The sequence below is a fragment of the Schistocerca americana genome, chromosome 4, assembly GCF_021461395.2.
Source record: "Schistocerca americana isolate TAMUIC-IGC-003095 chromosome 4, iqSchAmer2.1, whole genome shotgun sequence".
Lineage (NCBI taxonomy): Eukaryota > Metazoa > Arthropoda > Insecta > Orthoptera > Acrididae > Schistocerca > Schistocerca americana.
Window position 1 is genome coordinate 371766838 of NC_060122.1, and position 24390 is coordinate 371791227.

The window sequence follows — 24390 nt, forward strand, 5'->3', positions numbered from 1 at the left end:
ACCACTTGTATGAATATCAAGAGCTCAGATGGAAAACCAGTTCTAAGCAAAGAAGGGAAAGCATAAAGATGGAAGGAGTATATAGAGGATCTATACAAGGGCGATGTTCTTGAAGACAATATTATGGAAATGGAAGAGAATGCAGATGAAGATGAAATAGGAGATATGATACTGCATGAAGAGTCTGACAGAGCACTGAAAGACCTAAGTAGAAACAAGGTCCCGGGAGTACACAACATTCCATTAGAACTACTGACAGCCTTGGGAGAGCCAAGCCTAACAAAACTCTACCATCTGGTGAGCAAGACATATGAGACAGGCGAAATATCCTCAGACTTCAAGAAGAATATAATAATTTCAATCCCAGAGAAGACAAGTGTTGACAGATGTGAAAATTACCGAACTATCAGTTTAATAAGTCACAGCTGCAAAATACTAACACGAATTCTTTACAGACGAATGGAAAAACTGGTAGAAGCCGACCTCGAGGAAGATCAGTTTGGATTCCGTAGAAATGTTGGAACACGTGAGGCAATACTGACCCTATGACTTATCTTAGAAAATAGATTAAGGAAAGGCAAACCTACGTTTCTAGCATTTGTAGACTTAGAGAAAGCTTTTGACAATGTTGACTGGAATACTCTCTTTCAAATTCTGAAGGTGGCAGGGGTAAAATACAGGGAGCGAAAGGCTATTTACAATTTGTACAAAAACCAGATGGCACTTATAAGAGTCGAGGAGCATCAAAGGGAGGCAGTGGTTGGGAAGGGAGTGAGACAGTGTTGTAGCCTCTCCCCGATGTTATTCAATCATATATTGAGCAAGCAGTAAAGGAAACAAAAGAAAAATTCGGAGTAGGTATTAAAATCCATGGAGAAGAAATAAAAATTTTGAGGTTCGCCAATGACATTGTAATTCTGCCAGAGACAGCAAAGGACTTGGAAGAGCAGTTGAACGGAATGGACAGTGTCTTGAAAGGAGGATATAAGATGAACATCAACAAAAGCTAAACGAGGATAATGGAATGTAGTCGAATTAAATCGGGTGATGCTGCGGGAATTAGATTAGGAAATGAGACGTTTAGAGTAGTAAATGAGTTTTGCTATTTGTGGAGCAAAATAACTGATGATGGTCAAAGTAGAGAGGATATAAAATGTAGACTGGCAATGGCAAGGAAAGAGTTTCTGAAGAAGAGAAATTTGTTAACATCGAGTATACATTTAAGTTGTAGGAAATCATTTCTGAAAGTATTTGTATGGAGTGTAGCCATGTATGGGAGTGAAATGTGGACGATAAATAGTTTATACAAGAAGACAGTAGAAGCATCTGAAATGTGGTGCAACAGAAGAATGCTGAAGGTTAGAGGGGTAGATCACATAACTAATGAGGAGGTATTGAACAGAATTGGAGAGAAGAGAAATTTGTGGCACAACTTGACTAGAAGAAGGAATCACTTGGAAGGGCATGTTCTGAGGCACCAAGGGATCACCAATTTAGTATTGGATGGCAGCGTGGAGAGTAAAAATCATAGAGGGAGACCAAGAGATGAATACACTAAACAGATTCAGAAGGATGTAGGTTGCAGTAGGTACTGGGAGATGAAGCAGCTTGCACAGAATAGAGTAGCATGGAGGGCTGCATCAAACCAGTCTCTCGACTGAAGACCACAACAACAACAGATAAAGGTCCAATTTTTTTGTCCCAAGACAGCCAGTCAATGCCCAATTTTCAGACGATCAACCCGTCCTGGTTAGGTCAACATCAATGCATCAACGTAACTGTGAAATAAGTGTAATATGTACTGGCCATGTGTTAAAACAATGACAGTGTGTGTTCAATATGCACCCTATTATTCTGCAAGAACTGTGAACTGTGTGTTTAGGGTTTTACTGCTCATAGATATTCAACAATAAACTATTGTAGCAGTATGCTGATGTTTTCCTGCAACCTATTAATGAGGCTTATCAAAATTTGCCAATAGTGAACTGGCCATATTAACATGTATATTGGGGGGTTGTGAACAGTGAAAGTAAAGAACAGTGAAAGTAAAGAACTTTGAAATGCAACTGTATATCAAGCCATTGTCAGTTTCCATGACCAAAGCTGCTACTTCTTAATGAAATACTTCTCAAATGGTCTCACAATGGCTGAGTGCACCCCACGCACCAACAGCACTCTGAAGACCTGGATGATCACCCATCCAAGTGCTAGCAATGCCTGACAGCACTTATTTTCAGTGAACTGATGGGAACTGGTGTTACCGCAATGGCAAGGCCATTGGCGCACAGAAGCCGAATCGCCCAAGTGGAATAGTAGTGGCTTTTAGCAAAATAGCACACAAAAACATCAAGAATTTTGCTAGCTTTCAGATGGAACCGTCTGCAAAGCTGTAGAGTACACATGCACAGACATAAATACACACTTGTAAATTATAGAGGTGAGTGGGGATTCGAGTTGGGGGAGTTTTGTGTGTACTTCATAGTGCTGCAAAAGCATTTATCCGAAAGTAAGCAAAGCTCTCAGTCTTACTTATGTGCCTTTCAACAACCCAGCATCTCTACTTATCGATGTGTTAATAGTTTTACTCTTTAAATTAGCTACATTCCACCAAAGCTTTCCATTACTTGTGTTGGCAGATACTATAATTAGCAGGTTGTCTGCTAGGCAAAGCAGTCTCTAGTGTTTATTATACTGTGACACTGTTTCCAGTAATGGCTCTACACTAACATCTCAGAACTAGAGCACAGAGCTCTGCGGCCAGCCTTTGGTGATGTTTCTAACAATTTTCTTTGCGGGACATTCTAATTGCACCTGGTTGTTTGTGCACCAATTTCATAGGTTGTTATAGACATATGTGGAACAGTTATCTGTTTCATTGTTTCCAACAGGGCGGGCTACCACAAATTAGCAAATGCTCCAGATATATCAATCATTATGCCTATAACGAACTTCTTGTCTGAAGTGTTTACAATATTCATTGTGTAGTTTACCACATCCTCAGTGAATTTCCCTTTCCTCAAACAGTACTGCACAGGGCTTGTACCTATTACTTGTTGTGATCCTATTCTTTGGCTAGAGCATTTACCTAACAAATCTGCCCGTAAGATTTCAGTTATCTTGAGTCTTTGTCTTCCCCTTTTTTAGTGTAATGATCTTCATAATTTTCCAGATTCTGGGCACCTATCCCAGCAAGACAATCATTTAATAACACTATTATATGTGGCACAATTTGGCCTAAGAGCTGATGCAGCCACTTCTGCAATAATTTTATCAGGGCCTGGTGCCTTCTTCTTCTTTAACTTCACTATTGTAACAATAGTGAAGTTAAAGAAGAAGAAAAGATACTACCAGAGATCCTCCTGTGTAAATGGAATCAATACTATTACTAACAAGCTGCTGTAATAATTCAGAGCAAAGATGCTGATGGTACTCTGTGTCTTCCATTGTAGTACCATCAGGAAACAGAGTTCTGAGCAGGTACTGCACTGATGTCTCCCAGTCTGTTGTCATCGTGCCAACGGATTGTCTCAGAGTTTGTAATACAGTGGGTGATCGAACCTTGTTTGTTGCAAGTTTTAACAAAAACTCCTAACATTTGTTATCATTTGGTCCTTTATGTATGCCTTCCATTTTTCAACTCTTGTTTGCTGTAATAGTTCTTTATGTTGTTGTTTGACTGTTCAATAGGAACTCAGTCTTCTCTGTCATTACGTTTCTCCTAAGGATCTCTGGTAGTATCTTTTCAGCTGCTTTGTTCTGCATCTTAAAGACTGTAGGAAGGGACTCCATGGAATTTAAAACCCTTTTGACTTCCTAACAAATGTTGGGATTGCCTTCTCTTGTGCTGTCTGCAATGCTTCCACCAATTCATCGGCTTTAGTGACAACATCAAATCTGCTTCAACGCAGTAGTTGTGCGTTGAATCCTGTCTTTAAAAGTTCCCAATTTGCTTTGCGTCGATCGTATAGTCACTCAAGGGGATGGTAGTGTCTAAATCATTATATGTGCCCTTAATTTTGAAATAAGCAGGTTGAGAGGCCTATTCATGATATGAAGGCTAAGTTCTTGTACATCATCCTGAAGGCAGAGTCCTCTCATTAGTTACCCTGCTAAGCTACAATGTTCATTTTGCATTTGTATCAATTACGAAAATGTATGTGGTGTCAAACCAGTATTGCTGCTGTTTTTAACTTTTCTATGTGTTGGTGTATCTCCTGACTGTATTGATTGGTTATGTAATATTTTTCTTAGGCAGTCATTATTTGTATTTTAACTGACATTTACATTACTGCACAACTGTCATCTGCATGCTAATGGTTGTCTAACATGCTTAAAACAAGCACTTTTTTTTACAAATAACTGCTGTAGTTTCAGCCAAATGGGCAACCAGCTCTTCTTGGAGCAAGTGTCAGCTTCTTGTACACTAAATTCTTTATCTCCACACTCACAAAAGGAAATCCATAGATCAGCGACAGTTCTGCAACACTTACACATAGCAGTATTCATATATTTTCCCTCTCAACCCAGTGTCTGAGTGGCCCGTCTTTCACTTCTAATGTTCCCCAACCAATTCCTCTTTTACACCATAAGAAGAAGGAACTAATACTTCTGACAGCTAGGTCAATTTCTTGCCCTTTTACAGGTGTCTATCATCAGTACAAAGAATTTCACTTCCTGAGAATGTTAGTAGATTAACACTGGTCATAATTTGTTATTAAAATACTTCACAGAAGTTGTCAGCAGCGGTTGCTTCTACTTGTTAATATATTAAGTTGGTTCGTTCCATACCCCTAAAGGTTCTCCATCACTGCATTTGCTCAACATAGCGTACAAATGACTGAACAGCAGGTTGACTCTGTGACTGACAATGTCTTTGAATAGTGTGTGAAGGATTCTGGGAAGAGCGTGGTGTCACCGCCAGACACCACACTTGCTAGGTGGTAGCTTAAATCGGCCGCGGTCCATTTAGTACATGTCGGACCCGCGTGTCGCCACTGTGTGATCGCAGACCGAGCGCCACCACAAGGCAGGTCTTGAGATACGGAATAGCACTCGCCCCAGTTGTACGACGACCTTGCTAGCGACTACACTGATGAAGCCTTTCTCTCATTTGCTGAGAGACAGTTAGAATAGCCTTCAGCTAAGTCCATGGCTACGACCTAGCAAGGCGCCATTAGCCTTACATAGTTTGAAAGTTATCATATGAAATGTCTCATCAAGAATGCTGTATTCACATCAAAGAATAAAAGGTAAGTATTCGAGGAGCTGCATACTTTTCTTATGAGAATTCACTACTTATCCTGTTCCAGAATTCACGCCCGTCTGCGTTAGATAGCGTGCATTTCGGCCTCCTATATCTACAAGGTGTTGGCACATTTACCAACACATCAAAGAGTATTCCTCATTTCACACACACTAAGGCACTGAGCATATTACATTGACAAAGGGAGTGCTACTTCTGGGCTGGTCAGGTTAGGTTAGCGATGAGTGGAGATAGGATGCAAGATACCTGTCTCCGTAGTTTTGAGTTGCATAGCTTTCAGAAAGAGCTTTAGTGTACCAGGAGCAAAGGGATGGGGACTGGGGAGGGGCTGGGGGCAGGAGGTGGGTGAAGACAGTAAAAATAATGCATCAGAAATGGGAAGGACTTTTTGGCGCAGAAAGTGGAATGGGTGGTTGCTGCTAAAAAGGCTATATATGCAGTAATTAGGCTGACATGGACAGAGTGCAATATTTACAGGGGTACAAGAGTTCTTTTCACAGGGTATTAGTCTCTTCATTAGTCGCCGCAATGCAGTATTGATAAATTCATTTTGTCATTTTTCTCATTTAAGATTCAGTTCTATTATTATAGAATCCTTTTAAAGGAATAGTTACTTAACAGTGGGCCATCTGGCGGTCTAGCAATGAAGTGCTTGACTGAAAATCAACAGGTCATGGGATCGAATCCTGGTCAGACCTTGGATTTTTCAGCCTGCGTTTTAACCTATCTTCACCTCTCAATGATGTGAGGAGTGGCCAGAAATTACACATTAATATTTTTTACCTTTTCTGATCACAATTCAAAATTGTAGCACCAAAAAAACTGTTTCAATTTTATTTATGTGCATCTGAATGCATGTCATTAATATATGAAAATTTGAAATGTAAATAAATCATTTTAAGATTAAAGTTTATAATATTTGATGTAAAATATTTGAATTGTCTTTGGTGAACACATGTGCCTTGAGTAAGTTACAAGTCAGATCTGTCATTAGCCTAAGTTGGTTGTGACTGGAAAACAATTTACCATAAACGTTACATAAATGTGATGTCTGATTATAAATAAAAAAAATTGAAATTATTCATTTATTTCTGGTAATACGGAACCAATTAACAGTACATTAAATTCCAAACTGAATCTAAAGACTATCTGAGGGGAAGCAGTCTGACAGTGGTTGCTAGAAGATTGTTCAGAGAAGTAAAAATTTTTACTAGTATTGTTTGTTCTCAATTTTATATGTACATGGAAAATATTCATTATTTTGGAATAGTGTGCATTCAACTGTTAATATTTTATATAATTAGGTGAGAATGAGTAGCTTAAAAGATCACCTGTGAAGCAGATGTTAAAATTGACCAAGGTTTATGCGTTATGAATAGAAATCTATATCAGGGCCAGGATAAGAAACTGTAATTCCTGGTCTTCACAACCAATCATTATGCCCCTGGACTGCCTAATTCCTGTTACTAAATAATTACCTGTGATTCTTTAACTTTATGCACAAAGATTCTCCCATTGTGAGAATCACACCGTACAAAATAATTCTTCTCTCTTAGATGGCTTGCTACAAATTCTGTTTTGTGTACTTTCCAAGATGAAAAAGTAATTTCATTTAATGTCTCCATAAGGCCTATTTTTTATTTTTTTATTTATTTTATTTTATTTTATTTATTTATTTTTTGTCCTAGCATGGGCCATTCAACTGAAGTCTAACATACTTCATACAACAGAAGTGACTAACTCCTAACATATATTCTCTCTCTCTCTCTCTCTCTCTCTGTTTCTTCTACAATCATAATGACTCAGTTAATAGCCTTCCAAATACTTACGCAAACACAGCTCCACTTGCTACAGCAACAGCGCTCCCTCCTGAGCTTCCACCTGCTATGTGCCAATCATCATCACCACCTGCAGCGTGCGTCAAGGTGCTCACTGTATGAAACTCACGAATCCTTTGTTTTTTGAAAGAGGCATGATCGCCACTGTCAAACTCTTCACGCTGCAAAGGATTGTCTTGAGTATTTTTTACACTTTGGAATCTTGAAAGCCAGATATTTTTAGTAGGACCATAGAGTGAATCTACAGTGCCACACCTGAAAGACAACTGAAATTATGTAAAAGTGTCTAGTAAAACAATCATATTTGATAATCAATAAATTAAGATGTTTTGGGACATTCTGAGCAAAATTACGTGTACTTTAAAAATTTATTGATGTAGGTCATTCAAACTTCACATGCCATTAAAATGCACAGGTGCCCTGTAAGCTTTATTTTCCTTGCAGGTGAATCATGGGCTCCAAATATTAAAATGTGTTGTCAATGATTGCTTGGCAAAGGAGGATGTACAAGTTGCATGAATAACACAGAATCTACGGATTGTGAACAGAGATGGAACCTCTGGCGACAGCAATGTGCATAGATGAATTGATACTTTTACAGAAGGGAAAACCAGCACTAAATAGTTCAGTGTGAAACTCTTAACTGCGGCCGCTGATAAGAGAAGTCACCAAATAGATGATTTAATTCGCATCGTAACTGTGTCATGATCCATGAACTTTTTGCACAACTGAAATGCAGTTACAATGCGAAGCAGAATACAGTGAAGAGTTTGAAGTTCCTTACAAGAAAGTGTATACTTCTGCATTTGACCCTCGATTTTAGCGAGTAACAATTTGAAGTCTGCTTTTACCTGTCTGTACTATATGAAGAAAATAATTACCTCCTTTCATCAAAGATGTTTCTTCATCTGCAAGAATGAAGAACTGGTAGGTCGAATAGTGTCCCACTTCTCTTTAAGAGACAGCGATCAGCACAAAGTCACATTACATCTTTGGAGATTAAGAGGGTATCCGTCATTCTACCCAATTTCCAGGAGCGCAGTCATACCATTGACAGTGTATTGAAATACACCACAACCTTAGATAAGATATTGGGAGGAAGAGTAATAGGATCTGAAAGTGACAAAGATGTCATGACAACTCACAGTCGCACACCTTTTTGGCAATAAACATGGTAACAGCCAAATGTTTTTTGGTTAGTATTGGGTTTGCCATTCACAATACAGCCTGCGTTTAATGTCTGGTCCAATTGCGCAGACTTTTTGAGGGTAACAATTTGACTATAGATGTAGTAAAAGTGGCTCTTAAGAAATGGATATGTCAGTGCACACCTGTTGTTGTTGTTGTGGTCTTCAGTCCTGAGAATGGTTTGATACAGCTCTCCATGCTACCTTATCCTGTGCAAGTTTCTTCATCTCCCAGTACTTACTGCAACCTACATCCTTCTGAATCTGCTTAGTGTATTCATCTCTTGGTCTCCCTCTACGATTTTTACCCTCCACACTGCCCTCCAATGCTACATTTGTGATCCCTTGATGCCTCAGAACATGTCCTACCAACTGGTCCCTTCTTCTTGTCAAGTTGTGAAACAAACTCCTCTTCGCCCCAATTCCATTCAATACCTCCTCATTAGTTACGTGATCTACCCATCTAATCTTCAGCATTCTTCTATAGCACCACATTTCGAAGGCTTCTATTCTCTTCTTGTCCAAACTATTTATCGTCCATGTTTCACTTCCATACATGGCTACACTCCATACAAATACTTTCAGAAACGACTTCCTGACACTTAAATCTATACTCGATGTTAACAAATTTCTCTTCTTCAGAAACGCTTTCCTTGCCATTGCCAGTCTACATTTTATATCCTCTCTACTTCGACCATCATCAGTTATTTTGCTCCACAAATAGCAAAACTTCTTTACTACTTAAGTGTCTGATTTCCTAATCTAATTCCCTCAGAATCACCCGATTTAATTCGACTGCATTCCATTATCCTCGTTTTGCTTTTGTTAATGTTCATCTTATATCCTCCTTTCAAGACACTGTCCATTCTGTTCAACTGCTCTTCCAAGTCATTTGCTGTCTCTGACAGAATTACAATGTCATTGTCGAACCTCAAAATTTTTATTTCTTCTCCATGGATTTTAATACCTATTCTGAATTTTTCTTTTGTTTCTTTTACTGCTTGCTCAATATATGATTGAATAACATCGGAGAGAGGCTACAACCCTGTCTCACTCCCTTCCCAACCACTGCTTCCCTTTCATGCCCCTCGCCTCTTATAACTGCTATCTGGTTTCTGTACAAACTGTAAATAGCCTTTCGCTCCCTGTATTTTACCCCTGCCACCTTTAGAATTTGAAAGAGAGTATTCCAGTCAACATTGTCAAAAGCTTTCTCTAAGTCTACAAATGCTAGAAACTTAGGTTTGCCTTTCCTTAATCTTTCTTCTAAGATAAGTCGTAGGGTCAGTATTGCCTCACGTGGTCCAATATTTCTACGGAATCCAAACTGATCTTCCCCGAGGTCGGCTTCTACCAGTTTTTCCATTTGTCTGTAAAGAATTCGTGTTAGTATTTTGCAGCCGTGACTTATTAAACTGATAGTTCGGTAATTTTCACATCTGTCAACACTTGTCTTCTCTGGGATTGGAATTATTATATTCTTCTTGAAGTCTGAGGGTATTTCGCCTGTCTCATATGTCTTGCTCACCAGATGGTAGAGTTTTGTCAGGACTGGCTCTCCCAAGGCCGTCAGTAGTTCTAATGGACTGTTGTCTACTCCAGGGGACTTCTTTCGGCTCAGGTCTTTCAGTACTGTGTCAAACTCTTCACGCAGTATCGTATCTCCCATTTCATCTTCATCTATATTCTCTTCCACTTCCATAATATTGTCCTCAAGTACACTGCCGTTGTATAGACCCTCTATATACTCCTTCCACCTTTCTGCTTTCCATTCTTTGGTTAGAACTGGGTTTCCTTCTGAGCTCTTGATATTCATAAAAGAGGTTCTCTTTTCTCCAAAGGTCTCTTTAATTTTCCTGTAGGCAGTATCTATCTTACCCCCTAGTGAGGTAAGCCTCTACATCCTTACATTTGTCCTCTAGCCATCCCTGCTTAGCCATTTTGCACTTCCTGTCGATCTCATTTTTGAGACATTTGTATTCCTTTTTGCCTGCTTCATTTACTGCATTTTTATGTTTTCTCCTTAGTGCACACCTGACTCTCCTTAAAGCAATGACCCCTTACCTACATTACTTTCAGAACGGCACTCGCATGTCATGAAAGGCTTTACAGTGGAATGACTGCCTACTCATTAAAATGACTGGTGTTCATTTTGCAGTTCCAAATTTATGCTGCCTGACAATTGCTAGAGAACAGCGAGACTTTCACTTAAATGACTGCAGTGCAGCAACATATCTGCACAAAGATAATGAAAGATGACTCTTACAAGAGGTCCGTTAAACGGGTACATGCAACCGGAGTTCACTTATCTGCTGCACTCAGAATGAAATCTACTACACAAGGTACTCAAAGTCATAACCATCTAGCTCTAGTGGGGTGTAAATATGTGTGGTGTAACTACATAGTTAGTTGGTTGGTTGGTTTAAAAGATGGGGAAGGAACCAAACTGCTACGTCATCGGTCCCTTGCTCCGAATAAAAACATGCCGCGAAAGTGAGAATAAAACAAGCAAGACTGACAACAAAAAACGGAGAGAAAGGAAAAACCACAAGAACGATGGAAGGGCAACAAACATTTAAATGGACAAAAGGGGAGAAGAAAACCACAGAAACACAAGAAACAGGTAGAAGAGATTAAAATGACAAAACAGATTACCATGGCTGGCTGATCATGAGAATAAAAAGGAGAAGCCAGCCACTCTGCAACACATTAAAACCTCCACCCTAAATACACTAGGGTGGAGGACACAGAGGGACAAAGGATATGCACTTAAACTTAGATCAAATGATAAAACCCACCCTCACAAATAAAATGTAAAACTTAAACAGCTGATGAGGTGTTGTAAGATAAAATTAGTGGCAACGAGTACTGTAACCGAAGATTACATCGCAGGGCAGTCAAAGTGGGGCAGTGCACCAGAATATGGGCCACTGTCAACCGGGTGCCGCATCAACATTGAGGCAGGTATTCACAGTGCAGGAGGTAGCCATGGGTCGCCCAAGAATGGCCAATGATGAGCCAGCAGAGAACCACAGAGTCCCTGCGAGAGGCCTACATGGTTGACTGCCACACATTCGTAGTCTCCTTAATGGCACGCAGTTTGTTGTGCGTACTGAGACTATGCCATTCCATCTTCCAAAGCCGAAAAACCTGGCGGTGTAAAAACGAACACAGGTCAGTTTTTGGTATGCCAATCTCCATAAGCAGTTTCTGTGTATCCTGTTTGGCCAGCCTGTCAGTAAGTTCGTTGCCTGGGTTTCCGATGTGCCCTGGGGTCCAGACAAACACCACTGTATGACCAGACCATTCCAGGATATAGATGGGCTCCTAGATGGTCGCTACCAAAGGATGACAAGGGTAGCACTGGTCGATAGCTTGTAGGCTGCTCAAGGAGTCAGTACACAGAAGAAACGACTCGCCAGAGCATGAACGGATGTGCTCAAGAGTGCGAGACATAGCCACCAGCTCTGCAGTAAAAACACTGCAGTCATCAGTCAAGGAATGCTGTTCAATATGTCCTTCATGGAAACACGCGAAGCTGACGTAACCATCAGCCATCGAGCCATCAATGTAAACTACTTCATGGCCTCATTACATGTCAAGAATCGAGAGGAAGTGACAGTGGAGAGCCGTGGGATGAACTGAGTCCTTTGGGCCATGTGAAAGGTCCAGGCGAAGCCACGGCCTAGGAGTACACCATGGAGGATTACACGAATGGACCTCAAGTATAGCTGGTAAAGGCAAGGACTCCAGTTCAGATAGAAGGGATCAGACGCGAACTGCAATTGTAAGCCCTGACCTGGACCACCGATGCGGGAGATGAACCACTGTGGGTGGGAAAAGGAGACAGTAATTCGGATGCGCATGAGAACTACGAACGTGTGCAACTTAACTGGCCAGCAGTTGTGCACGCCTGACCTGCAATGGAGGGACTCTAGCCTCTGCCAGGATGCTGGTCACCGGACTCATCCTACAAGCTCCTGTCGCTAGCCTAATGCCACAGTGGTGCACTAGGTTGAGTGAATGCAATGCTGAGGGCACCGCCGAACCATAATCCAGATTCCCATAGTCAAGGCAGGATTGAACGAGGGCTCTGTAGAGCTGCAGCACTGTAGAGGAGTCTACACCCCAGTTGGTGTTGCTCAGGCTGCTGAGGGTATTGAAGTGCTGCCATCACTTCCGCTTAAGCTGACGAAGGTGTGGAAGCCAAGTCAATCGGACGTCGAAAACCGGTCCTAAAAACTGATGTCTCCACTGCAGTGAGGGGATCGTCAGTAAGGTAAAGTTCTGTTTTGGATGAACGGTATGACGGTGACGGAAGTGCATAACACACAACTTTGCAGCCGAAAACTGGAAGCTGTGGGCTAGAGTCCATGGCTGCACCTTGTGGATGGCTCCCCGTAGGTGCCACTCAGCACTGCTGGAGCAGATACGAAATGCAGAAGTCATCTGCATACAGAGAGGGTGAGACAGACAGCCCTACAGCTGCTGCTAGACCGTCAACGGCCATTAAAAATAGAGATACACTCAATACAGAGCCCTGCGAGACCCCATTCGACTGGATATGTGGGGAACTATGGGAGGCACCAACTTGAACACGGACAATATAAAGCGACAGGAAATTCTGGATAAAAATTGGGAGTAGGCCTCGGAGACCCCACTCGTATAATGTGGCAAGGATATGATGTCACCAGGTGGTGTCATACACTTTTCGTAAATCAAAAAGGATGGCAACAAGGTCATGGTGTCTGGAAAAGGCTGTTCAGATGGCAGACTTGAAGGACACAAGATTATCAGTGGCAGAGTGACCCAGACAGAAACTGCCCTTGCAGTGAGCCAGTAGGCCACGTGACTCTGGGACCCAACCCAATTGTCGACACACCATATGTTCCAGCAGCTTACAAAGAATGTTGGTGAGGCTGATGAGCCGATAGCTATCCACATCAAGCGGGTTTTTGCCGGGTCTGAGAACTGGTATGATGGTGTTCTCCCCCCAGTGTGATGGAAAGACACCATTACACCAGCGCCAGTTGAAGATAACGAGATGTCGCTTCTAGTCAGATGAGAGATGTTTAATCATCTGACTGTGTATCCGATCTGGCCCAGGAGCTGTGTCAGGGCAATGTGCAAGGGCACTGAGGAGCTCCCACTCTGTAAATGGGGTGTTATAGGGTTCACTGTCGTGTGTACTGAACGAGAGGACATTCTCTTCCATCCACCGTTTGAAAGTGTTAAAGGCTGGGGGTAATTCTCCAATGCAGTGGCGTGAGCATAGTGCTCAGCAAAGTGCTTGGCAATCGCATTTGCGTCGGTAGATAACACGCCATTTATGTCAACACTGGTAACACCTGTTGGGGTCTGATACCCAAGAACTCGTTTGATATTTGGCTAGACTTGGGAAGGTGACGTATGGCACCCAATGGTCGAGACGTATCTCTCCAAACACTTCTGTTTCCGTCGTTTGATAATCTGTCGAACACGGGCACGCAGCCATTTAAAGGCTATGAGATGCTCCATGCAAGGGTGCCGATTATGCCGCTGTAGAGCTCACCGACGCTCCTTAATTGCCTCAGTGACTTCTGGAGACCACCAAAGGACTGTCTTTCACGGGGGGCTCCCTAAAGAACAAGGGATCGCATTTTGTCGCAGAAACGATCGTTGTAGTTACCTGCTCAACCACCACATCAATGTTACCATGTGGGGGAGATTCAACGGTGACAGCAGAGGTAAAGGCTTCCTAGTCCGCCTTGTTTAAAGCCCATCTGGGAAGGTGTCCATGGGTCTGACACTGGGGCAGTGACTGGAAGATGGGGAAGTGGTCACTACCACACAGGTCGGTCATCATGTGCTCTCCAGTGGATAGATGGGAGAAGGCCAGGACTGCGAACCAAGAGATCAATGGCTGAATATGTGCCATGTGCCACACTGAAATGTGTGGGGACACCTTTATTTATAAGGCAAAGGTCGAGTTGTGACAGTAAATTTTCGACATCGCTGCCTCAGCCAGTAAGCATGGTGCCATCCCAAAAGGGGTTAGGAATGTTAAAATCTCCCAAAAGTACGAAAGGTTTAGGGAGTTGATCAATCAGTGCAGCCAATGCATTCAGAGGTACTGCACCATCTGGAAGAAGATACACGTTGCAGACAGTTATTCCCTGCATCAACCTTATCCTGAGAGCCACAGCTTCAAAAGGGGTTTGAAGGGGCACAGGTTCACTGCATACTGAGTTCAGGACGTAGACACAAACTCCACCTGACACACTACAGTTCTAGTAGTATCCCCTATAGCCATGGAGGGCAGGGGTCCACATTTCCGGGAACCAGGTTTCCTGAAGGGAAATGCAGAAAGCGTAACTGCATAGTTCTGACACACGTCATGTGCACCGCCAGCTGAGTTTGACAGATCTTCTGCATAAATATGAATTTTGGTGTACTTGTTTTCTATTCCTAGATACACTCCCTCCCAAACTATGCATTTCGATATAAACAACACATACAGTTTCACTATTACACAAACATTTTCCTTATACTCAAGACCTGACAGACAACAATATTGTTTATATTAGAAATCTGACATGTAACAGCCCAAGACCACTATCAAGTTTTTTAATGTGTTGCTAATAATCATGACATCTGCCTCATACATGCATCACACTACTCTGACTGGTCTTTCAAACTACAGTATCCACTAACTGATCTGCTAGGTTGCCCACAGTTACGCAAGACCCAAAGAATTAGTCAGAAAAGTGAGTTTAAAATCAAGTATAATGAATATTTTCATAAAAATGACATGACCGCACCATTTCATTACCTGTGACATTTTACCTGTTGTAATGCTGGGATCATAATTTGAAACGCTTGTTAAGTTGGCTCCAAAGTAATTCAAAATGGCACACAGATTTCTTTAATTTTAAAAACTCAAATATAATTTGTGGTGTCAAACCACTTGGGAAAAAGTACAACACATTATGTGCCCTTTACATATCAGTACAGCCAAAACACAATCATAGTAAAGGGCAACTCGCTGATTTAAAAGCACATTACTATGAAATAAATCATAAGTGTAATTCGAATAGGTGGGACTTTGCATTTGACTGTATTTGCAATAGTCCACAGTTGTCTGTTAAAATATAGTAACAAATGAGATGGTCAACCCAATGTAACTTAGATGAATGTATGGGATGTGTATGTACTGTCCCCATTGAGGCCTATTTTCTCAGAAGGTTTGTACTGATGCAACACACCACAGAATATCAGTGAGCTGGGGTATCTGCCTAAAACACAGATCATCATACTAAACAAATCATCATATTTATAATCTCACCGGCAAGAATCCATTATTGACAATAGAAAAAACAACAATTGCTTCTGTTGCCAAGCTTGTGTATACAGATGTTCCTCTAATGACCACAACCGGTCACTAAAACCTGCACCATTCCACAGCTGTAACTGAAATAAACAGTTGTAATGATTTCCATTTTCCATTAAACTGTTCTGTAAAAATTTAGTATTTTTTTTGAGTAATTAAAGATAAGTTTGTGGAATAAATATGCTGCGGTCCTGTCAAACTATATTGTTCTAACCCAAGAACACTGTAATTTATTCCTCTAACAGTATACACACACACACACACACACACACACACACGGAAGGTACATTAAAATGAGCAACACACAAGTGACTTGTGGAGCTTTGCATTCTGGCCTATATAGCATCTAGTTCCAACAGGGGGTGCAGCCAGCAGGCTGGGTGCACAACTACTGTCGTATTAGCAAGCCAGGTGGCCTATAGTGGCTGAATCAAGGACAAACTTCATGAGCAAACCATGAAGCGGTGCACACACAGAATTAATATGGTAGTTATAGCATTTCTTTTTTCTCAAAATTACTAGTAGTATCACGCCTAAAATAAAAAACTGTGTTGAAGAATAGCTACAAAGAGTCAGAAGGGTAATTATGATTATGGAAGGTCAGTAGCTCAGCACAAGTCATGTTAGAGTGTCACCACTTGAGGGAGTGTGACAGGAGTGTAAAGAGAGCACTGGAAAGAAAGGTCATTACCAGCAAAACCACTGCACGAACAAAAGAGCCCAGCTGATTCCCTCGCAACTGATTATTATTATTATTATTTTGGATGTGAAGTGCTCAACAGCACAGTCATCAGCAACCTTACAAAGAGTCAGCATGTCATTCTCATGGAGGGACGAAGGCTGTCCCCAATTGGGAAGTTGTTTACAATGCACCGAAGTTCATCGCCCCTGCCCAGCACTTTAAGGATGAAGCCCGACAGTTCACAAACATTTAAAACACATGGTGGGCAGAGCTCCAGTCAAACCAAGAGTTGCCTCGATGTCAGTATGTAAGGAGCGGTCAAATGGAAACTAGACAGACTAGAGCATGTGCGCTGCAGACGTCAGTGATGCCAATAGGTGGACGTATAGAAGTGCCCTGTTTTGAGGAATCTGGAAGGACTAGTGCAACTGTACCACCCCACGAACGATTAAGGGCATTGAAGCCGCCCAAGACTAGGAAAGGTGGGAGAAACAGAGAGAGTAATGCTGACAGTACATCCTCGGATGTGACACCATCGAGAGGGAGATAAAAACTGCAGATCATAAAATCTTGATGTGCCCTTACCTGAACAGCCACAGCCTCCAACAGTGTATCAAGAGGCACAAGGTCACTTTATGCAGAATCCAGTACATATGTACAAAGTCCACCCAATACTCTCTCATAGTTGGTACAATGCTTAAAAAAACTTTAGTAGCCATGAAGGGCAGGGGCCTGAGTTGCTGGAAGCTACATTTCCTGGATGGCAATACAGAATGCAGGGTAAGTGCTTAGAAGCTGCCATAGCTCAGCCAGGTGGTGGAAAATTCCGTTAAAATTCCAGTGGAGGATCAGACTGTGTGACTACTGTGGGGGAAGGAAGTGACAGGAGGGGGGGGGGGGGGGGGGGGCAGTTCATGATCCAATGATCCAGGGTCATGTGCTGTCACCAGTTTGAGACGTCAGGGGATCAACTGACATTAGTTCTACAGCACACTGTCTGGGGAGATCTGGTGCTTCAGGGGCCACCGAGATCTCCACCTTGGGCACAGAAGGAGTACATCCAGAGTACAGTGGGGTATGGGGGCCACTGAGTTACCTTCATCTTGGAGATCATATTTTTATCCTTCTTGTCCTGCTCCTCCTTAGAAGACGAGGACTGAGAAGGTTTCTCTGAACTGGTTTCAGCAGCAGAGGAGGAACGAGAAGTCCGATGGCCAGGAGCCTGTGGTTTCTTCAGCCACCGGCTGGTGTCTGGCTTTTGACCAGCAGCAACCGTGAAAGGAAGAGTCCTGAGGGACCTCCTCTTAGCTAGAGAAGACAGAGGAGGATGAGATACCTCCAGTGGGGGGATGGGAACCGGTGTCCCTGGCAGGTAGGGAGCATATGCCCTTGAAGTGGTTGCAGTCGAGGCAACAGAAGGACTCCCAACTGCCTGTAAGACAGTCATTAGCAGGTGGCCCGAGGGCTCACTGTAAGAGGCGCAACAGAGGAAAGCACTGTCAACTAAGAAGGCAATGATATTGTGGCTGTAGATTAACACAGTGTCATTTGTATGTGATTAAGAGGATCACAGTTTTTTCTCTCCTATTGATAAGCGAGTGTTTGTCCAGGTTCTTATACTTCTCTATTTTCTTCTCACACTTAAAACTCAAGCACTCTGGTGAGCAGCAAGAGTGGAGCTTGCCGCAGTTTACACAGATGGGGGGAGGGGGACAATGAACGTTTGCGTGCAGAGGACGTCCACAATCCCTGCAGACAGAGGTAGCAGTGTGACAAGAAGACATATGTCCAAACTTCATACATCTGAAACATCTCATAAGAGGAAGAACACAGAATCTCACATCACACCTGTATACTATCACCTTGACCTTCTCAGGCAATGTATCGCCCTCGAAAGCCAACTGAAGGCCCCAGTAGCAATTGTTTTCCTTTGGTCTCCTATAGATATGACAGATGAAGTGTACACCCTGTCGCTCTACATTTGCCTGTAGCTCATTGTCAGATATCTAGACCACATTGAGACTCTTGTGTGGTATGACAGTCACAGGAATGTCACCCAGCTTTTCACAAGAAAGCACATCTACATAGATACTATGCAAGCCACCATAGTGTGTGGTGGATAGTACCCTGTACCACTACTTGTCATTTCCTTTCCTGTTCTGCTCGCAAATAGAGCAAGGGGAAAACAACTGCCTATATGCCTCCATATGAGCCACAATTTCTTGAGTCTTATATTTGTGGTCCTTATGCGCAATGTATTTTGGTGGCATTAGAATCGTTCGGCAGTCAGCTTCAAATGCCTATTCTGTAAATTTTCTCAGAAAGAACATCATCTTCCCTCCAGAGATTCTAATTTGAGATCCCAAAGCATCTCCGTAAAACTTACATGTTGTTCAAACCTACTAGTAACAAATCTAGCAGCCTGCCTCTGAACTGCTTTGATGTCTTCCTTCAATCCGACCTGGCACAGGTCCCAGACACTCAAGCAGTACTTGAGAATAGGCCACACCAGCATCCGATAAGTATTTTCCTTTGCAGGTGAACACTTTCCTAAAATTCTCCCAATAAACTGAAGTCTGCCATTTGCCTTCCCTACCACATTTCTCATGTGCTCGTTCCACCTCAAATCGCTTTGCAACGTCACCCCCAGATATTTAAATGACTTGACCGAGTCAAGCAGGGCACTAGCAATACTGTATCCGAACAGGCAGTACCTGTGATTGAGCAGGAGACAATGTAACCACAAGGGACCTGATCATCTTAGAGATGGCTGCAACTTCCCCATATTTATTCTCAATGTGTCCAACAAAAAATAAAGGCTCTGTGGCAGAAAAGGTTTTCTCATTGGTCCTGGTACAGATCAGGTATTGAGGGCGGGGGGGATTTTGCTCCCTGTCATCCAGGCCTGTGTTACTCCCACAGCATGGCCAGGGAAGTGAATGCATTGGATTGTACTTAGCTGCATCATATGAGGCCTTTCCATGTAAAGGGAAAATCACTTGAAGTTCGAACTATCTGCCATGGTGCCACCCACTCTGAACAGGGGCTCTCCCCATGGGCATCACCTAGCCACAGCAACAGCTAACTGGTCAGTAAGCCATTGCTGAGAATCTCTGTGCCCCAGTCATAATGGGCACATGCTCCATGGTGTACAAGCGGAGTATGCAGCACAGGCACCAGCAGTGTGATCCATGCGTGGTCAGAGAGCTACCACTGTGCAGGTACTTGACGAAACCCCCACCCCAAGGGTATGGCCTTTGTGCTGGGTTATGGGTATACGACAACAGGAAGGAAGTGTGGCAGGGTGGAAGGGCACAGAGGCGGAGCATACACCACAGTGGGTGACCTTCCCTGAACGATGTGCACTTCTGTACAACATAGAAAAGATGGCAGGTCAAACCCAATAATGGGGACCATGTAATTGTTAACAGAAGGCGAAGACATTGCCAGGAGTGAAACTAGGAGTCAAGACCAAAATCATGAACCAAGTCCAGGCAGGGCCTGCACCAAAAGGACCATCTGACAGAAAGTCAGAGGAGGTAAGACATAGACAAGTGTAGGTTTGCAGTACAGGATGAGGAGGTAATGCTGCCAAGGCTAGGGTCCTAAGGTAGCCAAGTACGTACTCGCTAAAAAGTGGCGAGCCCCCTGGGAGTTCACAGAGTGGTGGATTCTCCTACTGGAGGAGGAAACCATATGTTAAAGGACAATGTCCTATGTGCAGTCTGGTGAGCAGCACCACCTTCCGTTGGTATGCTTGACATGAATCCACCATGCCTTTGTGGTCAGTTTCATGGAGTATAGTCTTTTGTTCGTGACCTCCAATCATTCAGTCTCCTACAGATACATGTTTCTTCTGTCACATAATGAGAGATGGCGTGCAAGGGGGGATAGCATATCAATATGCACCTATGGCTGATTTGTTGGCTATGATGTTTCCCTGTATCCCGATGTATCCAGGTACCCAGCAAAAGATCACATCCTTACCTCAGTACTGGAGCCCCCATAAGGTATCATGGATGAGCTGAATCAACTAGTCTACCGTGTAAACTAGTGGAACACACGTAGTGCACTGGGTGAGCTAGAACAGATGAGGAAACTTGCACTGTGATGCCTTTGAATCCACTCCCGGGCCGTCAAAGTAATATAATTCCGCACCATAATAGGTAAATTGGTCCAGTAGGTGCACTTCAAAAACACTATCACAGAAAACAACTGAACAACAGAGGCCATTCTCTTGCTGGGATGCATCTATAGAAACAACAATAAAACTGCCGTACATATTTAAAATTGAAGAAAACAGAGTTGTAAAAATGTAATCTGGAGTACAAGCTTTCGTGTACTGTGTCAAGGCTTAAAATCACTTTGGACCTCAAAAGACACTAAGGTGGCAATTTGTTCCATCCCTGGCTGTTTTTTTGAGCTCTAACATATCTAGATACGTGAGACATTCAAAAACCTATATCCCCAATGGCATGGTTACATGGGCTGGTTCCTGAACAGCCTCTCAAAGTTGTGGTGGACTGTCGCAATAAATGCCATTGACTGAGGCAAAGCTGAAATTCTCAGGACATGTTAAGCCAGGATGAGGCATAACTGAATCAAGAGTGGTTGTTCACCTTCCTCTGCACACAGACTCTAAACTGAGATGACCCAAAAAGCTTCAGTCAGTATCCAAATGCCCTTACGGTGGACAGCGTCTAACATCTTGAGGTTGGAAATATATAATTCCCAACTGTTGCTCTGCTGTAATCTAACCAGTTCCCTATAAAAGTGCAGGAGATGGAACCTGTCAGCTCCCCATGCCTTTCCACTGAGGCTTTTCAAATATTTAATGTTCTGAAGTCCTTTGTTGGCAGATCTTTCAGGAGTCAGTTACTTTTGAGTCAAACAGTACACTCTAAAAGTACAATTGTCCTTAAAATTTAAAATAGTATACTTCATCATGAGCTCCGGTGAGTGAAAGCTATGATAAGCATGGTTAAAGTTGACACAAGTAGTCTTCCCATATGAGAAACAAAAATTAGCTTTATTAGCCCAAGTTTCCAGCCTCCTTATAGTCAGCTGAAGTTGTTTCATCACAGTAAGATCAGAGGAAAGCTAGAAGATCATTTTCTGGTTTTGTTTTGCATTGGGGCGCAAAAAAACAACTGGGGTTATACGCACCCAAGTCAAAACTATCGAACACGAAGACAGAGAGGAGATAAAAAACGACTATACGTCAGACCCAATTGACATAAGACAGCTAAAAACAGGCATGTGGAGAAAGGGCTAAACAAGACACCACACAGAAACAGAGGTCCAAAACTAAAAAGTTAAATGGCCTTCACCATATTGCTTTGGTGGATAAAAAGTAAAATGCGGTCAACAACCCACCCATCATTTGCTAAAATGGTTGATAACTCAGACAGCAAACCCAAGTGCGAACATAAACGGTTAAAAAATTGGGCACTCCGTCAAGAAGCTGTGGACAGTTAAAACTTGGGTGTAATGTGGACAAAGTGGTGGGGTAGTGCCACTTATCAAATGATGATGGTTAAAAAGGCAGTGTCCAATACGCAGCCTAGTTAAAATGACCTCCTCCCTGTGGGTGCGCCGAGAGGTGGTCATCCAAGCTGCTGGGCGAGGCTAAATAAGCCACAGCTTATTCCCGTGAAGGGAGGACCATTGGCGATGCCAAATGGACACCTCCTCCTGACAGACGGCAACACAGAGATCATCAGAGGGAATATAGGAACTAGCTGGCTGACATACGAGGACTGCAGCCTTGGCAGCAGCCTCATTTTCTGGCAGACCGACATGACCAGGAACCCACAGAAACATCACATTGGCTCCACCAAGAGTGATCAAGTGACAGTTTCTCTGGAACCGCTGCACTAAGGGATGGGCAGTGTACAGAGCACATAGACTTCAAAAGGTGCTGAGTGAGTCTGAGCAGACGACACAATTGAAAAGGTTGTGTCACCAGATGTACTCTGTGGCCTGATACAGGGCAAAGAGCTCGGCTGTAAACACTGAGCAGAGTGCCAATATTTAAAGACACGTGTGCCAATGACGATAGCACACCTGACCCCATAGTCAGTCCGAGAGCCATCAGTGTATACAAAAGTATTATTGTGCAGGAAGCGAACGAAGGCCAAGGTTAACATGGGCTGCTTCATGAGTGGAACTGTTAAAATAACTAGTGAATGAAATCACTTTGCATGCATCTGTTTATAATGAATGCAGTTTGCCATCGTAGGATGACGGTTAGAAATGCAGAGAGCACATCTCCATACTCTAATTGCATCGTGGGACACAATGTGGTAAAGAGGGAGTGCGAGGAATGGAACATTCTGCAGCAGTGAGGATAACTTTTGTGAGATATTCCACCTCGTCATCACAACTGGGGAAATCTTGGTCTTCAAAGGTTGCCAGGGAGGATGCTACCTTGACACTGGGCAACTTCACAACCTCAGAGCTGAATTGGAGGTCACATGTCTGCATGGCCATGTCCTTCATGGAGCGAGGGGTAACAAGAGCAGAACTATAGGTGCCTCATGGGAGGACGCAGGGTTTGCGACTAGCCAATAACTTGCGAGCAACTGGGTAAGGCACTTTTTCCTTTTGTAGCATGAGGCAGAGGTGATCTGCCAACGACCTCCCCTACCCAGGAGAGCCTGGAAGTGGGGACTAGTCACAACCAGTACCATCTTTGGGGGCATAACCAGAAACAAGTCATTGCAGTGAGAGCAGGAATGCCGGAACTGATTACAATAAGATAGGTAGCAGAGTACTGGAGGCAGAGGTCACAGTGCTTTTAAATTCAGAAATGTCAAGGCTCATTTGCTGCCACACTCCCGGGGCTGACAGGTGCACTTAGTACAGCAACATAATGTCATAACTGCAACAGCTCTGGCTAGGAGTTAGTGTTTCTGGAGGACCCCTAGTTGTGAGGTTCTGAATATCAGAAAGTCTCCCAAATTAGTTCAAAAAAAAATCCCTAAACACCTATCAACCAATGAATATAGATGAAAAAATACTTAAACATATCCCAGAGACTGATAAAAGACATTCCTGATACTGCTACACAAGAAGAGGAATGAAATGTGATGATAAAAATTAAATACATAAATAAAAATGAAGAACACTTGAAAATATTTGAGAGGAGTAAGTATTTGAAAGCAATAACTATACAGGCACTCTAATTACGGTAGATGTTAAATAAGGCATATTTATTCATAATTATACTGTTGGTAAATCAATCTCTCTCTCTCTCTCTCTCTCTCTCTCTCTCTCTCCACTCTCCAGTTCCTACCCCTGCCCTCAATTCCCAGGATTTTCTTTCTTCGCTAGTTCCAAACACAAAATCTTATATTTTAAGAATAATGCATACACATAAGAAATAGACTGATACACATATACAAAAATCATCACTTACCCCATAGCAAATTCATCCATATTGCACTTCCCCAATAAGATTGCACCACTTTCCTTCAGCTTCCGCACCACAGTTGCATCATATGAAGGGCAAAAGTCTTGCAACATCCTTGAAGCACAAGTTGTTTTTATATTCTTCGTACAGAAATTGTCTTTTACTGCTACAGGGACACCATCAAGTGGGCCCTGTGGACAACCTATAAAATTATGCAAAAATTTTAGCTTTGTTTTTGGTTGAGTACACAATTTTTTGTCTCCCAACTCGGAGTTTCTGAAAAAGCTAACCTTACTGCTATTATCAGAAACTAACAAATCAGTATTTCAACATATTTCCACTCTCTGTCTTATAGTATAATATCCTGGAAAGAAAGCATTTATTGAACAAAAATAAATATAAATAGTGAGAAAAATAAGTGACATGTGCAGAACCCCCTCCCCCCAACACACACACACACACACACACACACACACACACACACACACACACACACACCAGTACTTGACTATCTTCTACAAAATGACGGCATTGCCTAGATAGAACAACAACCAAATGATACAATGCATCCCATTTGCTAACATGGCACTCTTTATGCAGGAGATGGGGTTGTTCTTATGTTGGATGCATCCCCATG

The 24390-nt window shown here is 42.6% G+C and overlaps 1 protein-coding gene across 1 annotated transcript in view; it reads right to left on the reverse strand.

The window, feature by feature from the left end:
* Positions 1 to 24390, reverse strand: part of LOC124612348 (glutamyl-tRNA(Gln) amidotransferase subunit A, mitochondrial) — a 153400-nt gene that overhangs the window by 114233 nt on the left and 14777 nt on the right. The window contains exons 3-4 of the mRNA XM_047140501.1: positions 23760 to 23955; positions 7093 to 7356 (exon numbers count right to left, since the gene is read on the reverse strand). Coding sequence (XP_046996457.1) covers positions 7093 to 7356; positions 23760 to 23955 — 460 coding nt within the window. The remainder of the gene's footprint in view (positions 1 to 7092; positions 7357 to 23759; positions 23956 to 24390) is intronic.